The 15,186-nt window shown below is 45.1% G+C and overlaps 1 protein-coding gene across 4 annotated transcripts in view; it reads right to left on the bottom strand.

Annotated features, from left to right (window-relative positions):
* Positions 1 to 3,606: 3,606 nt before the first annotated feature.
* FAM185A (family with sequence similarity 185 member A) overlaps positions 3,607 to 15,186 on the bottom strand; it is a 432,094-nt gene continuing 420,514 nt past the window's right edge. For 3 of the 4 annotated variants that reach the window (XM_069628056.1, XM_069628054.1, XM_069628057.1), the window contains one exon: positions 8,341 to 8,607. In XM_069628056.1, the coding sequence (XP_069484157.1) occupies positions 8,492 to 8,607 (116 nt within the window). In that variant the 3' untranslated portion in view covers positions 8,341 to 8,491. Of the gene's footprint in view, positions 3,874 to 8,340; positions 8,608 to 15,186 lie in introns of those variants that run through there. The other variant, XM_069628055.1, reaches the window with a different exon arrangement.

Below are 15,186 nucleotides of genomic sequence, written 5' to 3'. Positions count from 1 at the left end.
ACCAACACACTTGTATAAATATATTGCATAGTCCCTAAAGTCAGCCCTCCAGTTGGCACCTGGAGACAGCAATCCTTCCTACTGCCTCAGATGAGGCATGGCTCCTTTTACAAAGTATAGACTTGACTGACCACTGCAAGACATGAGTAATGCCATTTTAAAATCCTATTTGTATCCCCTTTCAATCAGTCTATTATTTTTATTTTCCTTCTTTAGTTTGTTTCTCCATTTTCTTTCTTCCTTCCATCTCGTTTAGTTTCTCTTTCTTTATTGTACCATTACGCCTTTTGTTTCATTCAATTTCCCTTTTCTCTCTCGCGGTCTGCCTTTCTCTATCTAGTCCTCTTTCTGTTTGCACTATCATTGCCTTTTCCATCTTTTATTTTGTTCATTCCTTATTTATCTACTTCATTACACCTTTTTTCATGTCCCAATTGCAGATTTCTTTTTTGTTTCAATTTAGCTTTTTTCTCTTTCATTTAATGTATTTCCTTTTTCCACACATCATTACCTCTTGCTCTTTCTGTTCCGTCTTTTGCCTTTTTTCCTCTTAGCTTTCATTTCGTCCCTTCTTTCTATGTTCTTTCTTATCCCTTTTCATTCATTCCATCTTTGCACCAATCCTCCTATACTTACATGTGTCCTTTCTTCCAGCTTTACTTTTCCTCCGATTTGCATGTCTTTCTCTTCACCCATCTCTACCCATCTTTCTTTAGTTTTTTTATTGCTAGCTTCTTTTTTAACCACTCTTTTTCAAGAAAATACAAGCTCCACTATATTTAACTTTCTTCATGTTGTCATATGTGCATTGATATGAGATCTAACAAATCGGCATTTGTGCTTTTTTTTTATTATTTAAACGAGAAGAGAAACCTTACTTCCAAGCCTCTTAATATCATGCTCCGAGCAATCACATATCGACCCTTCGGGGGTTAGTGGGACTGGAAGCTAGGAAGTCCGTGCACTACTCAATCTTCAAATAAAATAATGTCTTGGAGGATTACTCTCTAAGGGCCCTTAATACATAGCATAATTCACAGTGTGATAAACCTTTCATGTTAGTCCATTAGTTATTTCTCTGTCACTTTCTTTAACTCTCTTATACGTCAAATATTTTGAGAGTGCGTTTTAATGGTCACAAATAGATCATTTTGTGAGGCTGATGGAGATATTGTTTTATTTGCCTTTTGGAAAGCCTTCAATGATGATGGAGGAGGGGCTCTGAATGATATTCTGGTATTACTTTACCAGAACCGTATAAATGGTAGAGAAAGCAACATACTGGCCCTCATTAGGACCCTGGCGCTAAGTGTTTAACGGCGCCGTAAAAGGCTGCAGCACTGTTAAACACTTAGCACCTTACTACGAGATCCCTTTGCGGGAGCCGACCTGAATGGCTGGTCTAGACCAGCCGTTAAAGTAGGGACCCGCAAAGAGACCTTGGTGCTAAGTACGGTAGCGCAATTTGCGGTACCATACTTAGCGCCTTCCCCAGTCCCATTGAGCCCTATGGGGCAAAAATGGGAATGGAGAAGGGCCAATGTTCAATGGGGAATTACCGCCCCGCCAACCTTGGAATGGGGTGGTAATTCCCCATTGAACATTGGCGGACTCGTTACGATACCGGCACCAACCATGGTGCTAATAGCGCCATGGTTTAGCGCCAGTATCATAATGAGGGCCACAGTTTTGAATTATCAGGCCCCCCCAACCCCGACTTCATATGGACGTTTCCATATAGAGTGAGTTATGGTATATGCTTCTTTAGTTAAGGACCTACATTACAAAGGTCCAACAGAACACATGTTCACCCAGGTGATGGATGGAAAGGGGTGTAATAAATAACTAATGGGAAAGGATTGTGCTAATGTGTGAACCGTTGATTGTGTATTACACTTCCATCAGATGCAATACTTTGATCATTCATTTTATTCTATCTTAGAGGAGGATGGACACTTTGGTATGGCTCATGCCTGATCATAATATTTAAGGCACAGGAAGTTGGTTTTAAAAATAAATAGCCAATATTTCTGTTTGATTTGTCATATTCTCAAATGCATTATCCACTAGATGTTTCCACACAACAACTGGAGGTAATGTTGTGTTTTTCAATTATAGGAAGGCAAGAAACCAGGAAAAAGCAAGTAGGAAATTAACGAAAAAAGGGAAAATTAAATAAATGGAAAGGAAGAGAGTAAAAAAAAGCAAGGCAGCAGGTAAGCGCTAAGTGAGAGAAAGGAAAAGGGAAACCAGAAAGAAATTGAGAGAATAAGGAAAGAAATGAACAATTAATTAACAGAAAACAAGCAAGAAAAAGAAAAGAGGGTCAAAATAACATTGAGTTCAGTGATCAAAGTGAGAGTTCAGTTATCAAAGTGAGCGGGAACAGTCAGGAGCTGTCCCATGACTTATTTTTTTCCATTTACCATTCCTCTACTTTTTGCGACATATTCACTATTCTATATAGAGGATTTGTCCATTCATGTCACTGTGAAATTGTAAAGGTGTAATAGGAGCCTTAATTACAGGACCACAGTTCCACTACTTTTTTTGGTACACTTCTACCACCGATTGTCACAGAAGTCTATACCAGTAGCTCCCAAAAGCCTCAAGCTCAAACGACCAATCACTCTCGCCCCTGCCCCGATCGCTTGCAGAATGCTTCACTGCTTTGTTTATGGTATTGAGTGGCGTTTCCAGACTGCCCGCTTCCCTCATCTCACAATCCCCTCATCATTGTTGCACACGTGCTGCAATGAATCTATAGGACTGCAAACAGAGGGGCGGCTGAGATTCATAGTGGCAATATGCAGAGGGCCAGTGGAACGAGTGCAGAGAAGACACCAGGTTGTTTTGTTTGCTATACATTTTTATCATGTACTGCTATGACTTCTATTTCTTTGTGATAACTTTCATACATTTTTCTATGCCATTTTATAATTTGCCATGTGTGGTTTCATGATTGTCTTTGCCCCCAACAAGCTGCCTGCCCATTTATACCAAATAATCCACTCACACACAGCAATTGCACACCCCTCCCAACAGACACTACAATTCTACAACCAACTTACATGCCCACAGCCTCGGCCAATGCACCCTATCACCACAGACTAGAGGCCCCCTTTGGGGAGACGCACCTTTTCACTTGTAGTAAATGCTCTGGTTCCTTTACAAAAGTTGCACCTTCTACATGTCTCGTTGCAAAGACACTGAATGCTCTGCCATAAAGGTGGTATGTGTCTGGGGTGAAATTGTGAATTATGGGCGTGACAAATATATTATCTATCACCCCTTGGTCAGTAGAAATAGTTCTCCTACAATACAGGCCAACAGTCTGCTGTTCATCTTCCCAAGGGGGTGCAGCCACAAGTAAATTTTGCAGGTCCATGAGGGGTTTCCTAGAGCTGCTGAGGTATTTGACCTCTGGCTTTCCAATTGTGGGGAAAAGAGCAAGGACTGCCAAAAGATAATTCAAAGCAAACAAACAGTTGGTTCCAAAATACAGAGGACAAAGTGCACACCAAACAAACTTCTTCAGAAAAACAGGGCTTAGTAGGTCAAGATCTGAGAATAAAACACAGCTAAAAATCAAGACGCGACACAGACTAGATGTAAAACACAGTATTTGTTATATACACACACCTATTGTGCAAACATACATCGACAGGTCTAGCTTTTAGGAGTTTGGACAGAAGAACATTTTTGCAGCAATATCAGGGAGACAGTACTGTACATGATTGTATCTGTCTTGAATAAATCAAGAGGTTTGAAGTTTAAGAGACTGGAACCAGTTTTGTATTTGAAGGGATACCCTGCCAGTGTCTGTGCTTGCATGAATCCATTGTTCTCCATCACTCCTCTCATTCATTTGAGCTGAAGAAATAAAGAGCAATGATTAAATATAGGCAGTGTACGATTATCAACAACGCACAATTACATGAAAGGCACCCAAAGAATCACAGCATGGAATGCTACAGTTTTATTGCAACTATAGTTAATCTGGCAGGGATTCAGAAAGATTTCAAACAGATGCACAGTTCATACACCGATTGGTGAGCGATGGCAAGAGCACACAAAAGAACTTCTAAACTGTACTCATTATATTGCTTGGCTTCCCTTTCACGGATATAGTGAGCTCCTCTTATGCTAACATTTCAGAGCTTTTTATTAAGTCCTCTAGAGGGGTTCAAGGACGACAAACCTTAGTGTGTTCAGACAGGGTTTTCCTCAAGTCAAGTTTATCCAAACTCTCATGGCTTGAAACGTGGCAGAGCAGTTTGGAGAAGATAAATACTATACAAAATTCAAATGACACATACACAGAGACAAGTATGTACCTAAATTCAAATGACACATACACAGAGACAAGTATGTACCTAAATTCAAATGACACATACACAGAGACAAGTATGTACTTTATCATGAATAGTGTGTCTATGGGCCACTTGAAGGCTCTGCCAACAATCCACATTGCATTATTTACAGAGATAAAGTACCAATTCTGCCCTTGCTTATTATATGTATAGGAGTTTGGCAATGCACATTTGTTTTTGTTACACTCTTTACATAAAAGCTGCACACTACAGAAAGGTAAGTACACAATATTAGCAATGAGTAGCAAACAGTAACAGTGTCCAAAAGAGATAAACAAAACACAGTTTAAAGTGATGTTATACTGTTTGTCACGCATATATCCAGTTTGAAACCTGTAACTTGTGGCTAACACAGAAGGCCTGTACAAATAAAAGTAAATAAAATTTGGGATAGTGTCCCAAGGACTCAATCAACTAAAACAGACCTCTACGCAACTGCTCAGCTAAGTAATACTTAGACATTAATGCAGGCAGTTCAAAAAGCGTGGTCCATAGCAAAACATGGAACAAATTCAATAATCCGCTCAAATATATACTAAAAATATTAATACCTTTACCAGTTTTTTTAATCCCATTAAATTATTTCTTTTCAGAAGCAGATGTTACAAATGAGAATAATCATACCTCCAATACTTAACAGTTTAGCATATACCCAAATCAATTGTTCCAGCAATATGCTTATCCAAACCTTCACTAATACAGCCACTAAACTCGATTTATTCCCCCATTCCCACTCTCTCCCCTCCCCAATTCCCAAAAATGGTACTAAGAAATTTCTTTATCATCCCCCTAAGCGACTGTACCAGGTCACATAACTAATTATTCCAATAAGGTAGAACATCCAATTAATCAACATTAATTCAGTTCTTTCCCTTAGTTCCCCGCCTCAAGCCTTTCACCTTACCATCTGAGGCTTCGTTTTTAGGTGCCACGCGCGGACCAAAAGGGAAACGACTCTTATTTCCAAATTGCTGTTCACGTTGTTTAGCAAGGCAGTTATCTTTTCCATTTGGTAATGTGCCTTGGCTTTATTAATCAATTCCTGTCTTCTAGGTGGCCTTGGCGACTTCTGATTTTGAGGTATTTATAAGCGCGCACACAACAAACCGAATCGTATCCTGGCGCAGATGGAACAAGAAGATGACACTCAGATGGCCAGAAAGACCAACTAGATAGACAGAACTATACAGCAAACAAAGATAGTCATAATAACAGCTTTATTTAAAGAGATGAGTTTTAAGACCTGCTCTAAAGGTCATCAGGGAGTTGGCTTGTCTCAGATATAACGGAAGACTATTCCACAATCTGGGCCCCGTCACTGAAAAGCACCGATCTCCCCTAGACCTGTACTTCATCCTAGGAATTACAAGAAGGAAATGATCCTCCGACCTGAGAGTGCGAGTGGGTTGGTATCGTCTCAATTTATCTATCAAGTATGCTGGTGCAATATCGTGCAGGCATCGATAAACCAAGCAGCCAATCTTAAATTCAATCCGATCTTCGACTGTCAGCCAGTGTAGTGACCGACGAAGACCGGATGTGTGAGTATTTTTGGGTACACCAAAGACCAGTCTGACTCCAGCATTTTGTGCTTTCTGGAGACGATGGATTTGATTACTTGGTGCTCCGGCCAGAAGACCATTACCTCCACGTCCACTCTTCCTCGTCCCAGTACTTACCTCATGAGGCACCCGCCTCCGACACAGGACCTTCTTCTATTTCTTCTTATTTCTATAACTCCTCCCCCACACCCACGTCACTTAGTTTAATTTTTCCTGCCTCCGGCAGGTTGGGCTTGTTTTTTCTTCCCGGCGCGGGGCGCTGGGGAGCTCCGAATGCTGGCCCCCTGATGGGGCTGTGTGGCGGGGCCTTCGGCTCCTTCAGGTGTGGCAAGACTCCTGGGTTCCCTGCGGGGCTTGGGACCCGGTTGAGTCAGGCTGCCTTGCCTGGTTTCTGCTGGGCTTTGGCCAGCGAAGGGCATCGTGGCCCGGGTTCTGGGAGAACGGACCCGGGTTCAGGTAAGGAGAAGGGGGGGCATGTTTTTCCTGTTGCATGGCCATGCTCCATGGGCGGCTGTGCACGGATTGGCGGCTCCTTTTTCTTGTTTGAGCCACGTGCTCCGGAGGAGGGTGGGCTCCTCTGATGCTACAGGCATGTTGCCATAGGAATTAATTGATGTTGTTCCTATTGGTTATTGTTCTTTCTGGCCTCTAGAAAGGATTGTGCTAATGTGTGAACCGTTGATTGTGTATTACACTTCCATCAGATGCAATACTTTGATCATTCATTTTATTCTATCTTAGAGGAGGATGGACACTTTGGTATGGCTCATGCCTGATCATAATATTTAAGGCACAGGAAGTTGGTTTTAAAAATAAATAGCCAATATTTCTGTTTGATTTGTCATATTCTCAAATGCATTATCCACTAGATGTTTCCACACAACAACTGGAGGTAATGTTGTGTTTTTCAATTATAGGAAGGCAAGAAACCAGGAAAAAGCAAGTAGGAAATTAACGAAAAAAGGGAAAATTAAATAAATGGAAAGGAAGAGAGTAAAAAAAAGCAAGGCAGCAGGTAAGCGCTAAGTGAGAGAAAGGAAAAGGGAAACCAGAAAGAAATTGAGAGAATAAGGAAAGAAATGAACAATTAATTAACAGAAAACAAGCAAGAAAAAGAAAAGAGGGTCAAAATAACATTGAGTTCAGTGATCAAAGTGAGAGTTCAGTTATCAAAGTGAGCGGGAACAGTCAGGAGCTGTCCCATGACTTATTTTTTTCCATTTACCATTCCTCTACTTTTTGCGACATATTCACTATTCTATATAGAGGATTTGTCCATTCATGTCACTGTGAAATTGTAAAGGTGTAATAGGAGCCTTAATTACAGGACCACAGTTCCACTACTTTTTTTGGTACACTTCTACCACCGATTGTCACAGAAGTCTATACCAGTAGCTCCCAAAAGCCTCAAGCTCAAACGACCAATCACTCTCGCCCCTGCCCCGATCGCTTGCAGAATGCTTCACTGCTTTGTTTATGGTATTGAGTGGCGTTTCCAGACTGCCCGCTTCCCTCATCTCACAATCCCCTCATCATTGTTGCACACGTGCTGCAATGAATCTATAGGACTGCAAACAGAGGGGCGGCTGAGATTCATAGTGGCAATATGCAGAGGGCCAGTGGAACGAGTGCAGAGAAGACACCAGGTTGTTTTGTTTGCTATACATTTTTATCATGTACTGCTATGACTTCTATTTCTTTGTGATAACTTTCATACATTTTTCTATGCCATTTTATAATTTGCCATGTGTGGTTTCATGATTGTCTTTGCCCCCAACAAGCTGCCTGCCCATTTATACCAAATAATCCACTCACACACAGCAATTGCACACCCCTCCCAACAGACACTACAATTCTACAACCAACTTACATGCCCACAGCCTCGGCCAATGCACCCTATCACCACAGACTAGAGGCCCCCTTTGGGGAGACGCACCTTTTCACTTGTAGTAAATGCTCTGGTTCCTTTACAAAAGTTGCACCTTCTACATGTCTCGTTGCAAAGACACTGAATGCTCTGCCATAAAGGTGGTATGTGTCTGGGGTGAAATTGTGAATTATGGGCGTGACAAATATATTATCTATCACCCCTTGGTCAGTAGAAATAGTTCTCCTACAATACAGGCCAACAGTCTGCTGTTCATCTTCCCAAGGGGGTGCAGCCACAAGTAAATTTTGCAGGTCCATGAGGGGTTTCCTAGAGCTGCTGAGGTATTTGACCTCTGGCTTTCCAATTGTGGGGAAAAGAGCAAGGACTGCCAAAAGATAATTCAAAGCAAACAAACAGTTGGTTCCAAAATACAGAGGACAAAGTGCACACCAAACTAACTTCTTCAGAAAAACAGGGCTTAGTAGGTCAAGATCTGAGAATAAAACACAGCTAAAAATCAAGACGCGACACAGACTAGATGTAAAACACAGTATTTGTTATATACACACACCTATTGTGCAAACATACATCGACAGGTCTAGCTTTTAGGAGTTTGGACAGAAGAACATTTTTGCAGCAATATCAGGGAGACAGTACTGTACATGATTGTATCTGTCTTGAATAAATCAAGAGGTTTGAAGTTTAAGAGACTGGAACCAGTTTTGTATTTGAAGGGATACCCTGCCAGTGTCTGTGCTTGCATGAATCCATTGTTCTCCATCACTCCTCTCATTCATTTGAGCTGAAGAAATAAAGAGCAATGATTAAATATAGGCAGTGTACGATTATCAACAACGCACAATTACATGAAAGGCACCCAAAGAATCACAGCATGGAATGCTACAGTTTTATTGCAACTATAGTTAATCTGGCAGGGATTCAGAAAGATTTCAAACAGATGCACAGTTCATACACCGATTGGTGAGCGATGGCAAGAGCACACAAAAGAACTTCTAAACTGTACTCATTATATTGCTTGGCTTCCCTTTCACGGATATAGTGAGCTCCTCTTATGCTAACATTTCAGAGCTTTTTATTAAGTCCTCTAGAGGGGTTCAAGGACGACAAACCTTAGTGTGTTCAGACAGGGTTTTCCTCAAGTCAAGTTTATCCAAACTCTCATGGCTTGAAACGTGGCAGAGCAGTTTGGAGAAGATAAATACTATACAAAATTCAAATGACACATACACAGAGACAAGTATGTACCTAAATTCAAATGACACATACACAGAGACAAGTATGTACCTAAATTCAAATGACACATACACAGAGACAAGTATGTACTTTATCATGAATAGTGTGTCTATGGGCCACTTGAAGGCTCTGCCAACAATCCACATTGCATTATTTACAGAGATAAAGTACCAATTCTGCCCTTGCTTATTATATGTATAGGAGTTTGGCAATGCACATTTGTTTTTGTTACACTCTTTACATAAAAGCTGCACACTACAGAAAGGTAAGTACACAATATTAGCAATGAGTAGCAAACAGTAACAGTGTCCAAAAGAGATAAACAAAACACAGTTTAAAGTGATGTTATACTGTTTGTCACGCATATATCCAGTTTGAAACCTGTAACTTGTGGCTAACACAGAAGGCCTGTACAAATAAAAGTAAATAAAATTTGGGATAGTGTCCCAAGGACTCAATCAACTAAAACAGACCTCTACGCAACTGCTCAGCTAAGTAATACTTAGACATTAATGCAGGCAGTTCAAAAAGCGTGGTCCATAGCAAAACATGGAACAAATTCAATAATCCGCTCAAATATATACTAAAAATATTAATACCTTTACCAGTTTTTTTAATCCCATTAAATTATTTCTTTTCAGAAGCAGATGTTACAAATGAGAATAATCATACCTCCAATACTTAACAGTTTAGCATATACCCAAATCAATTGTTCCAGCAATATGCTTATCCAAACCTTCACTAATACAGCCACTAAACTCGATTTATTCCCCCATTCCCACTCTCTCCCCTCCCCAATTCCCAAAAATGGTACTAAGAAATTTCTTTATCATCCCCCTAAGCGACTGTACCAGGTCACATAACTAATTATTCCAATAAGGTAGAACATCCAATTAATCAACATTAATTCAGTTCTTTCCCTTAGTTCCCCGCCTCAAGCCTTTCACCTTACCATCTGAGGCTTCGTTTTTAGGTGCCACGCGCGGACCAAAAGGGAAACGACTCTTATTTCCAAATTGCTGTTCACGTTGTTTAGCAAGGCAGTTATCTTTTCCATTTGGTAATGTGCCTTGGCTTTATTAATCAATTCCTGTCTTCTAGGTGGCCTTGGCGACTTCTGATTTTGAGGTATTTATAAGCGCGCACACAACAAACCGAATCGTATCCTGGCGCAGATGGAACAAGAAGATGACACTCAGATGGCCAGAAAGACCAACTAGATAGACAGAACTATACAGCAAACAAAGATAGTCATAATAACAGCTTTATTTAAAGAGATGAGTTTTAAGACCTGCTCTAAAGGTCATCAGGGAGTTGGCTTGTCTCAGATATAACGGAAGACTATTCCACAATCTGGGCCCCGTCACTGAAAAGCACCGATCTCCCCTAGACCTGTACTTCATCCTAGGAATTACAAGAAGGAAATGATCCTCCGACCTGAGAGTGCGAGTGGGTTGGTATCGTCTCAATTTATCTATCAAGTATGCTGGTGCAATATCGTGCAGGCATCGATAAACCAAGCAGCCAATCTTAAATTCAATCCGATCTTCGACTGTCAGCCAGTGTAGTGACCGACGAAGACCGGATGTGTGAGTATTTTTGGGTACACCAAAGACCAGTCTGACTCCAGCATTTTGTGCTTTCTGGAGACGATGGATTTGATTACTTGGTGCTCCGGCCAGAAGACCATTACCTCCACGTCCACTCTTCCTCGTCCCAGTACTTACCTCATGAGGCACCCGCCTCCGACACAGGACCTTCTTCTATTTCTTCTTATTTCTATAACTCCTCCCCCACACCCACGTCACTTAGTTTAATTTTTCCTGCCTCCGGCAGGTTGGGCTTGTTTTTTCTTCCCGGCGCGGGGCGCTGGGGAGCTCCGAATGCTGGCCCCCTGATGGGGCTGTGTGGCGGGGCCTTCGGCTCCTTCAGGTGTGGCAAGACTCCTGGGTTCCCTGCGGGGCTTGGGACCCGGTTGAGTCAGGCTGCCTTGCCTGGTTTCTGCTGGGCTTTGGCCAGCGAAGGGCATCGTGGCCCGGGTTCTGGGAGAACGGACCCGGGTTCAGGTAAGGAGAAGGGGGGGCATGTTTTTCCTGTTGCATGGCCATGCTCCATGGGCGGCTGTGCACGGATTGGCGGCTCCTTTTTCTTGTTTGAGCCACGTGCTCCGGAGGAGGGTGGGCTCCTCTGATGCTACAGGCATGTTGCCATAGGAATTAATTGATGTTGTTCCTATTGGTTATTGTTCTTTCTGGCCTCTATTTGAATGTGGGAGAGGCACGTTAGCAATTGTTTGTATGTGGAGCCTTGGTTCAGTGTGCAGGGGTCTTTGGTGAAGCAGGCTTCCTTGGTCACTGTTTTTGGGCTTACTCAACATGGGAAAACATTCTGCAAAGAGCAGGCATCTGGTCCTGTCTTCTTCTTCTTCGTCTTCCTCTTCTCCTGATTTACACAGAAAGAGAAAGAAGAAGGCTAAGCGTTTTTCCCTGACCAGAAAGGATTTGAAGAAGCTGCTTAAGCATCGTAGAGGGAGTCGCACACATGCTCATGGACACAAGCGCAGGCGTCTGTCTTCCTCATCCTCCTCTTCTTCTGGCGCTGAGTCATCGGCCTCTTCTTGTTCCTCTTTGGCTGATGCTGAAGGGAAGTATCTGGACAGAGAGGGAGTGGAGGAGGTGCTGGCTCAAGTTGGAGATTGCATGGGATTTTCAGAGCCCCTGGTGCCGGTGGAGGGGGCCGACCCTTCTATTCGCCAGTATAGGCATACACCTAGGAAGGGGTTGCCATTGGTTTCCGATATCCGGGAAAAAATCCTCCGGGAATGGCATGACCCGGAGAAGATTGCAATGCCCCGCTTCATGTCCAAACTTTACCCTTTGAAGGGCGAGACTTTGCTGTCTGATCCAGTTGAGGTCGACGTTATCCTCGCCAGCCTGGTGGGTCGCTCCTCTATGTCGGCCGAGGAGGCGGCCGTCCGGGATCCAGTGGACCGCCGAGTTAATTCCGGCCTTAAGAAGGTTCATGCAGGGGCGCATCTGGCCCTTCGAGCAAATATCTATGGTTCCTACACAGCTGAAACAGTGTTGAATGGTTTCAGGGAGTTGAAAAAGGCTGTCAATGAAGGCTCTGATTGTGCCCCTTTGCTTACAGACATGCAGAGACAGGTTGAGTTTTTGGCCGATCTGGCTTTTGATGGGGTGCGTGGTTCAGCCATGGCCATGGGGGCTGGTATATCTGCCCGGAGGCATTTGCACCTAAGGGACTGGAACACTGATGGGTCTCAGAAGGCGGCTGCCCTGAAACTTCCTTTCACTGGGTCCAGGCTTTTTGGTGATTGCCTTGAAGATAAGGTGCACAAAGTTTTTAGGGCGGACAAACATGCTGACAAACTTCGACGCAAGCCTCCTTCAACGGCCAAGAAATCTTCCTCTGGGGCTGGTCCAGTGACCAGCAGGTCTTTTCCTGGCTCCTCATCACATTCTTTTCGGAGGGCTAGGGGGGGTCGGGGTCCTCCACGCTCTTCACGTCCTGGCCCGGCACCTAAGTCCTGACGGTTTGGAATTGCCGGTGGGCGGGCGGCTCCGGCAGTTTTTTCCAGTATGGGAAAGGCGGTGTTCCGACTCATGGGTTCTGGACACAGTACAATGGGGGTATCGAGTGCATTTCCTGTCTCCTCCTATCCAGCATTGCATGGTTCGGACTGTGGTTCCCAGGTCTCGGCTCAAGAGGTTGGCCATGGACGCCGCGCTCTCCGAATTAGTGTTGAAGGCGGCCATCATGCCCGTTCCTCTCCCTGTGCAGGGTCAGGGGTTCTACTCACGGGTGTTCCTGGTCCCCAAACCTTCGGGGAAGTACCGTCTAATTCTGGACCTCAAAGCCCTGAACTGCTTCGTCCAAAAGGAACACTTCAAGATGGAGACTTTACAGAACATTCTTCCGATGTTAATAAAGGGGGATTGGATGACATCTCTGGATCTCCAGGACGCTTATTACCATGTGGCTCTCCGTCCCTGGCACATGCAGTTCTTCCGCTTTGCAGTGGGATCCCGACATTTTCAGTTCAGGGTGCTCCCGTTCGGACTGCGATCTGCCCCCAGAGTTTTCACCAAGCTGGTGGCTCCCCTGGTGGCGCACTTACATCTGCGGGGCATTCAGATATTTCCCTACCTGGACGATTGGTTGGTCAAAGCGTCCTGCCGGCAGACTGTCATTTCTCATCTCCGATTGGTCTGCCAGGCATTACAGGACTGGGGTTTCCTGGTCAACTGGCAGAAGTCCCAACTGGAGGCTTCTCAGGATCTAGTTTTCATTGGTGCACAGGTTTGCACCAGGATGGGGAAGGTGTTCCTGTCCCTGGAGAGGGTCCGTCGCTTGCTGACTGTTCTGGGCAGGGTTCTCGGGAGGCAGTATGTCCCGGCCCGCCTATTGCTGAAATTGCAGGGGCACATGGCTTCTTGCGTGTTTCTAGTTCCCTGGGCCCGTCTTCATCTACGCCCCCTGGTGTCCTACCTTCTCTCCCACTGGCTCCCTTCATCTCAAGCTTTCGAGGCTTTGATTCCGGTGTCTCTGGCGCTGCGGGTCTCCCTGCAGTGGTGGTTGAGGGTTCCGAAACTACGGGCTGGGGTGTCCCTGATCATTCCTCCGGTGACCACACTTACTACCGACGCCAGTGGAAGGGGCTGGGGAGCTACGTTGGGAGTTCTCTCTGTTCAGGGGTTGTGGGATCCGGAAGAGAGCCATCGGACATCCAATTGGCGAGAGTTGTGTGCCATTCTCCGGGCTCTGGTGTACTTCAGGAGGTTGCTGATGGGCCGGGCAGTTTTGGTCCGGACGGACAATACGACAGCTTTGGCTTACGTCAACCGCCAAGGGGGTTCCGGCCGCTCCTTGAATGCCCTGGCAGCTCAGATAGGTGCTTGGGGGGAATCACATCTGGTGTCCCTGGTGGCTTCACATATCAGGGGGGTGGACAATGTTCGGGCGGATCTACTCAGCCGCCGGTTTCCCTCCTCGGTGGAACTGGTCCTCTCGACCCAGGTTTTTGCAGAGATCTGTGTCAGGTTCGGGACCCCTATTCTGGACCTGTTTGCGTCTCCAGCCTCAGCAAAAGTTCCCCTCTTCTGCTCTCGTTTTCAGACAGAGGGTGCGTGGGGGGTGGACGCCCTCTCTGTGCAGTGGCCTCAGGGTCTCCTTTATGCTTTTCCACCTATTCCTCTTCTGCCTCGGGTGGTTCAGCGCATCAGAATATCCAGGGTGACTGTATTGTTGTTCGCTCCGTAATGGCCCCGCCGGAGTTGGTTCCCCTCTCTGTTGGAGCTTCGGTGCCAGGAGCCTTGGCTGGTTCCGAAGTGGCCTTGTCCCCTTCTGGGGGAGCTACGGTTGGGGGTCCGCCAGATACAATGGGCAGTGTGGATATTGCACGGGCTAGGCTGATATCTCAGGGGTTTTCTGGTCCTGTGGTGGATTCCATAATGAATGCTCTTAGACCCTCCACTCTGAAGGCTTACGGCAGACATTGGAGCCATTTCCGGGACTGGTGTGGGCGGTCTGGGATTCCACCCCTGCGTTCTGGCCTCCCCGCTATCCTTCAATTCCTCCGGGATGGGTTTGACAAGGGCCTGGCGGTTTCCACGCTTCGCTCTCAGTGGGCCTCCATAAAATTCCTTTTGGGGGACTCTGATGGGCACTTGGATGGGGAGGTGTTGGTGGGGAAGTTGCTCAGGTGTTTTTCTTCTTCCCGTCCTTGTACTTATAAGGGGCTTCCTCCTTGGGATCTCCCTCTTGTCTTAAAGTTTCTTCAAGGGCCTCCTTTTGAGCCCATTTCCGAAATTGATATGAAACATCTGACGCTGAAGACTGCTTTTCTGATTGCCATAACTTCTGCCCGTAGGCTTGGGGAGATTGGGGCTCTGTTATGTCACCCCCCTTTCCTGAGGGTTCTGCCAGACTCGGTGGTGCTGAGGTGTGATCCGCAGTTTCTCCCTAAAGTTGTTTCTCGTTTTCACACCTCTCAGGATCTGGTTCTCCCTGCCTTTTTTCAAAATCCGCAAACGCCAGAGGAAGTGGCTTGGCATAGCATTGATGTGCGGCGGGCGGTGTTGGAGTACTTGGCTAGAACTGCCCCTTT

This window comes from Ambystoma mexicanum, chromosome 12 (genome assembly GCF_040938575.1).
Source record: "Ambystoma mexicanum isolate Mex_15411 chromosome 12, UKY_AmexF1_1, whole genome shotgun sequence".
NCBI classification, from domain to species: Eukaryota; Metazoa; Chordata; class Amphibia; order Caudata; family Ambystomatidae; genus Ambystoma; species Ambystoma mexicanum.
This window is presented reverse-complemented; position numbering and strand designations above follow the sequence as displayed.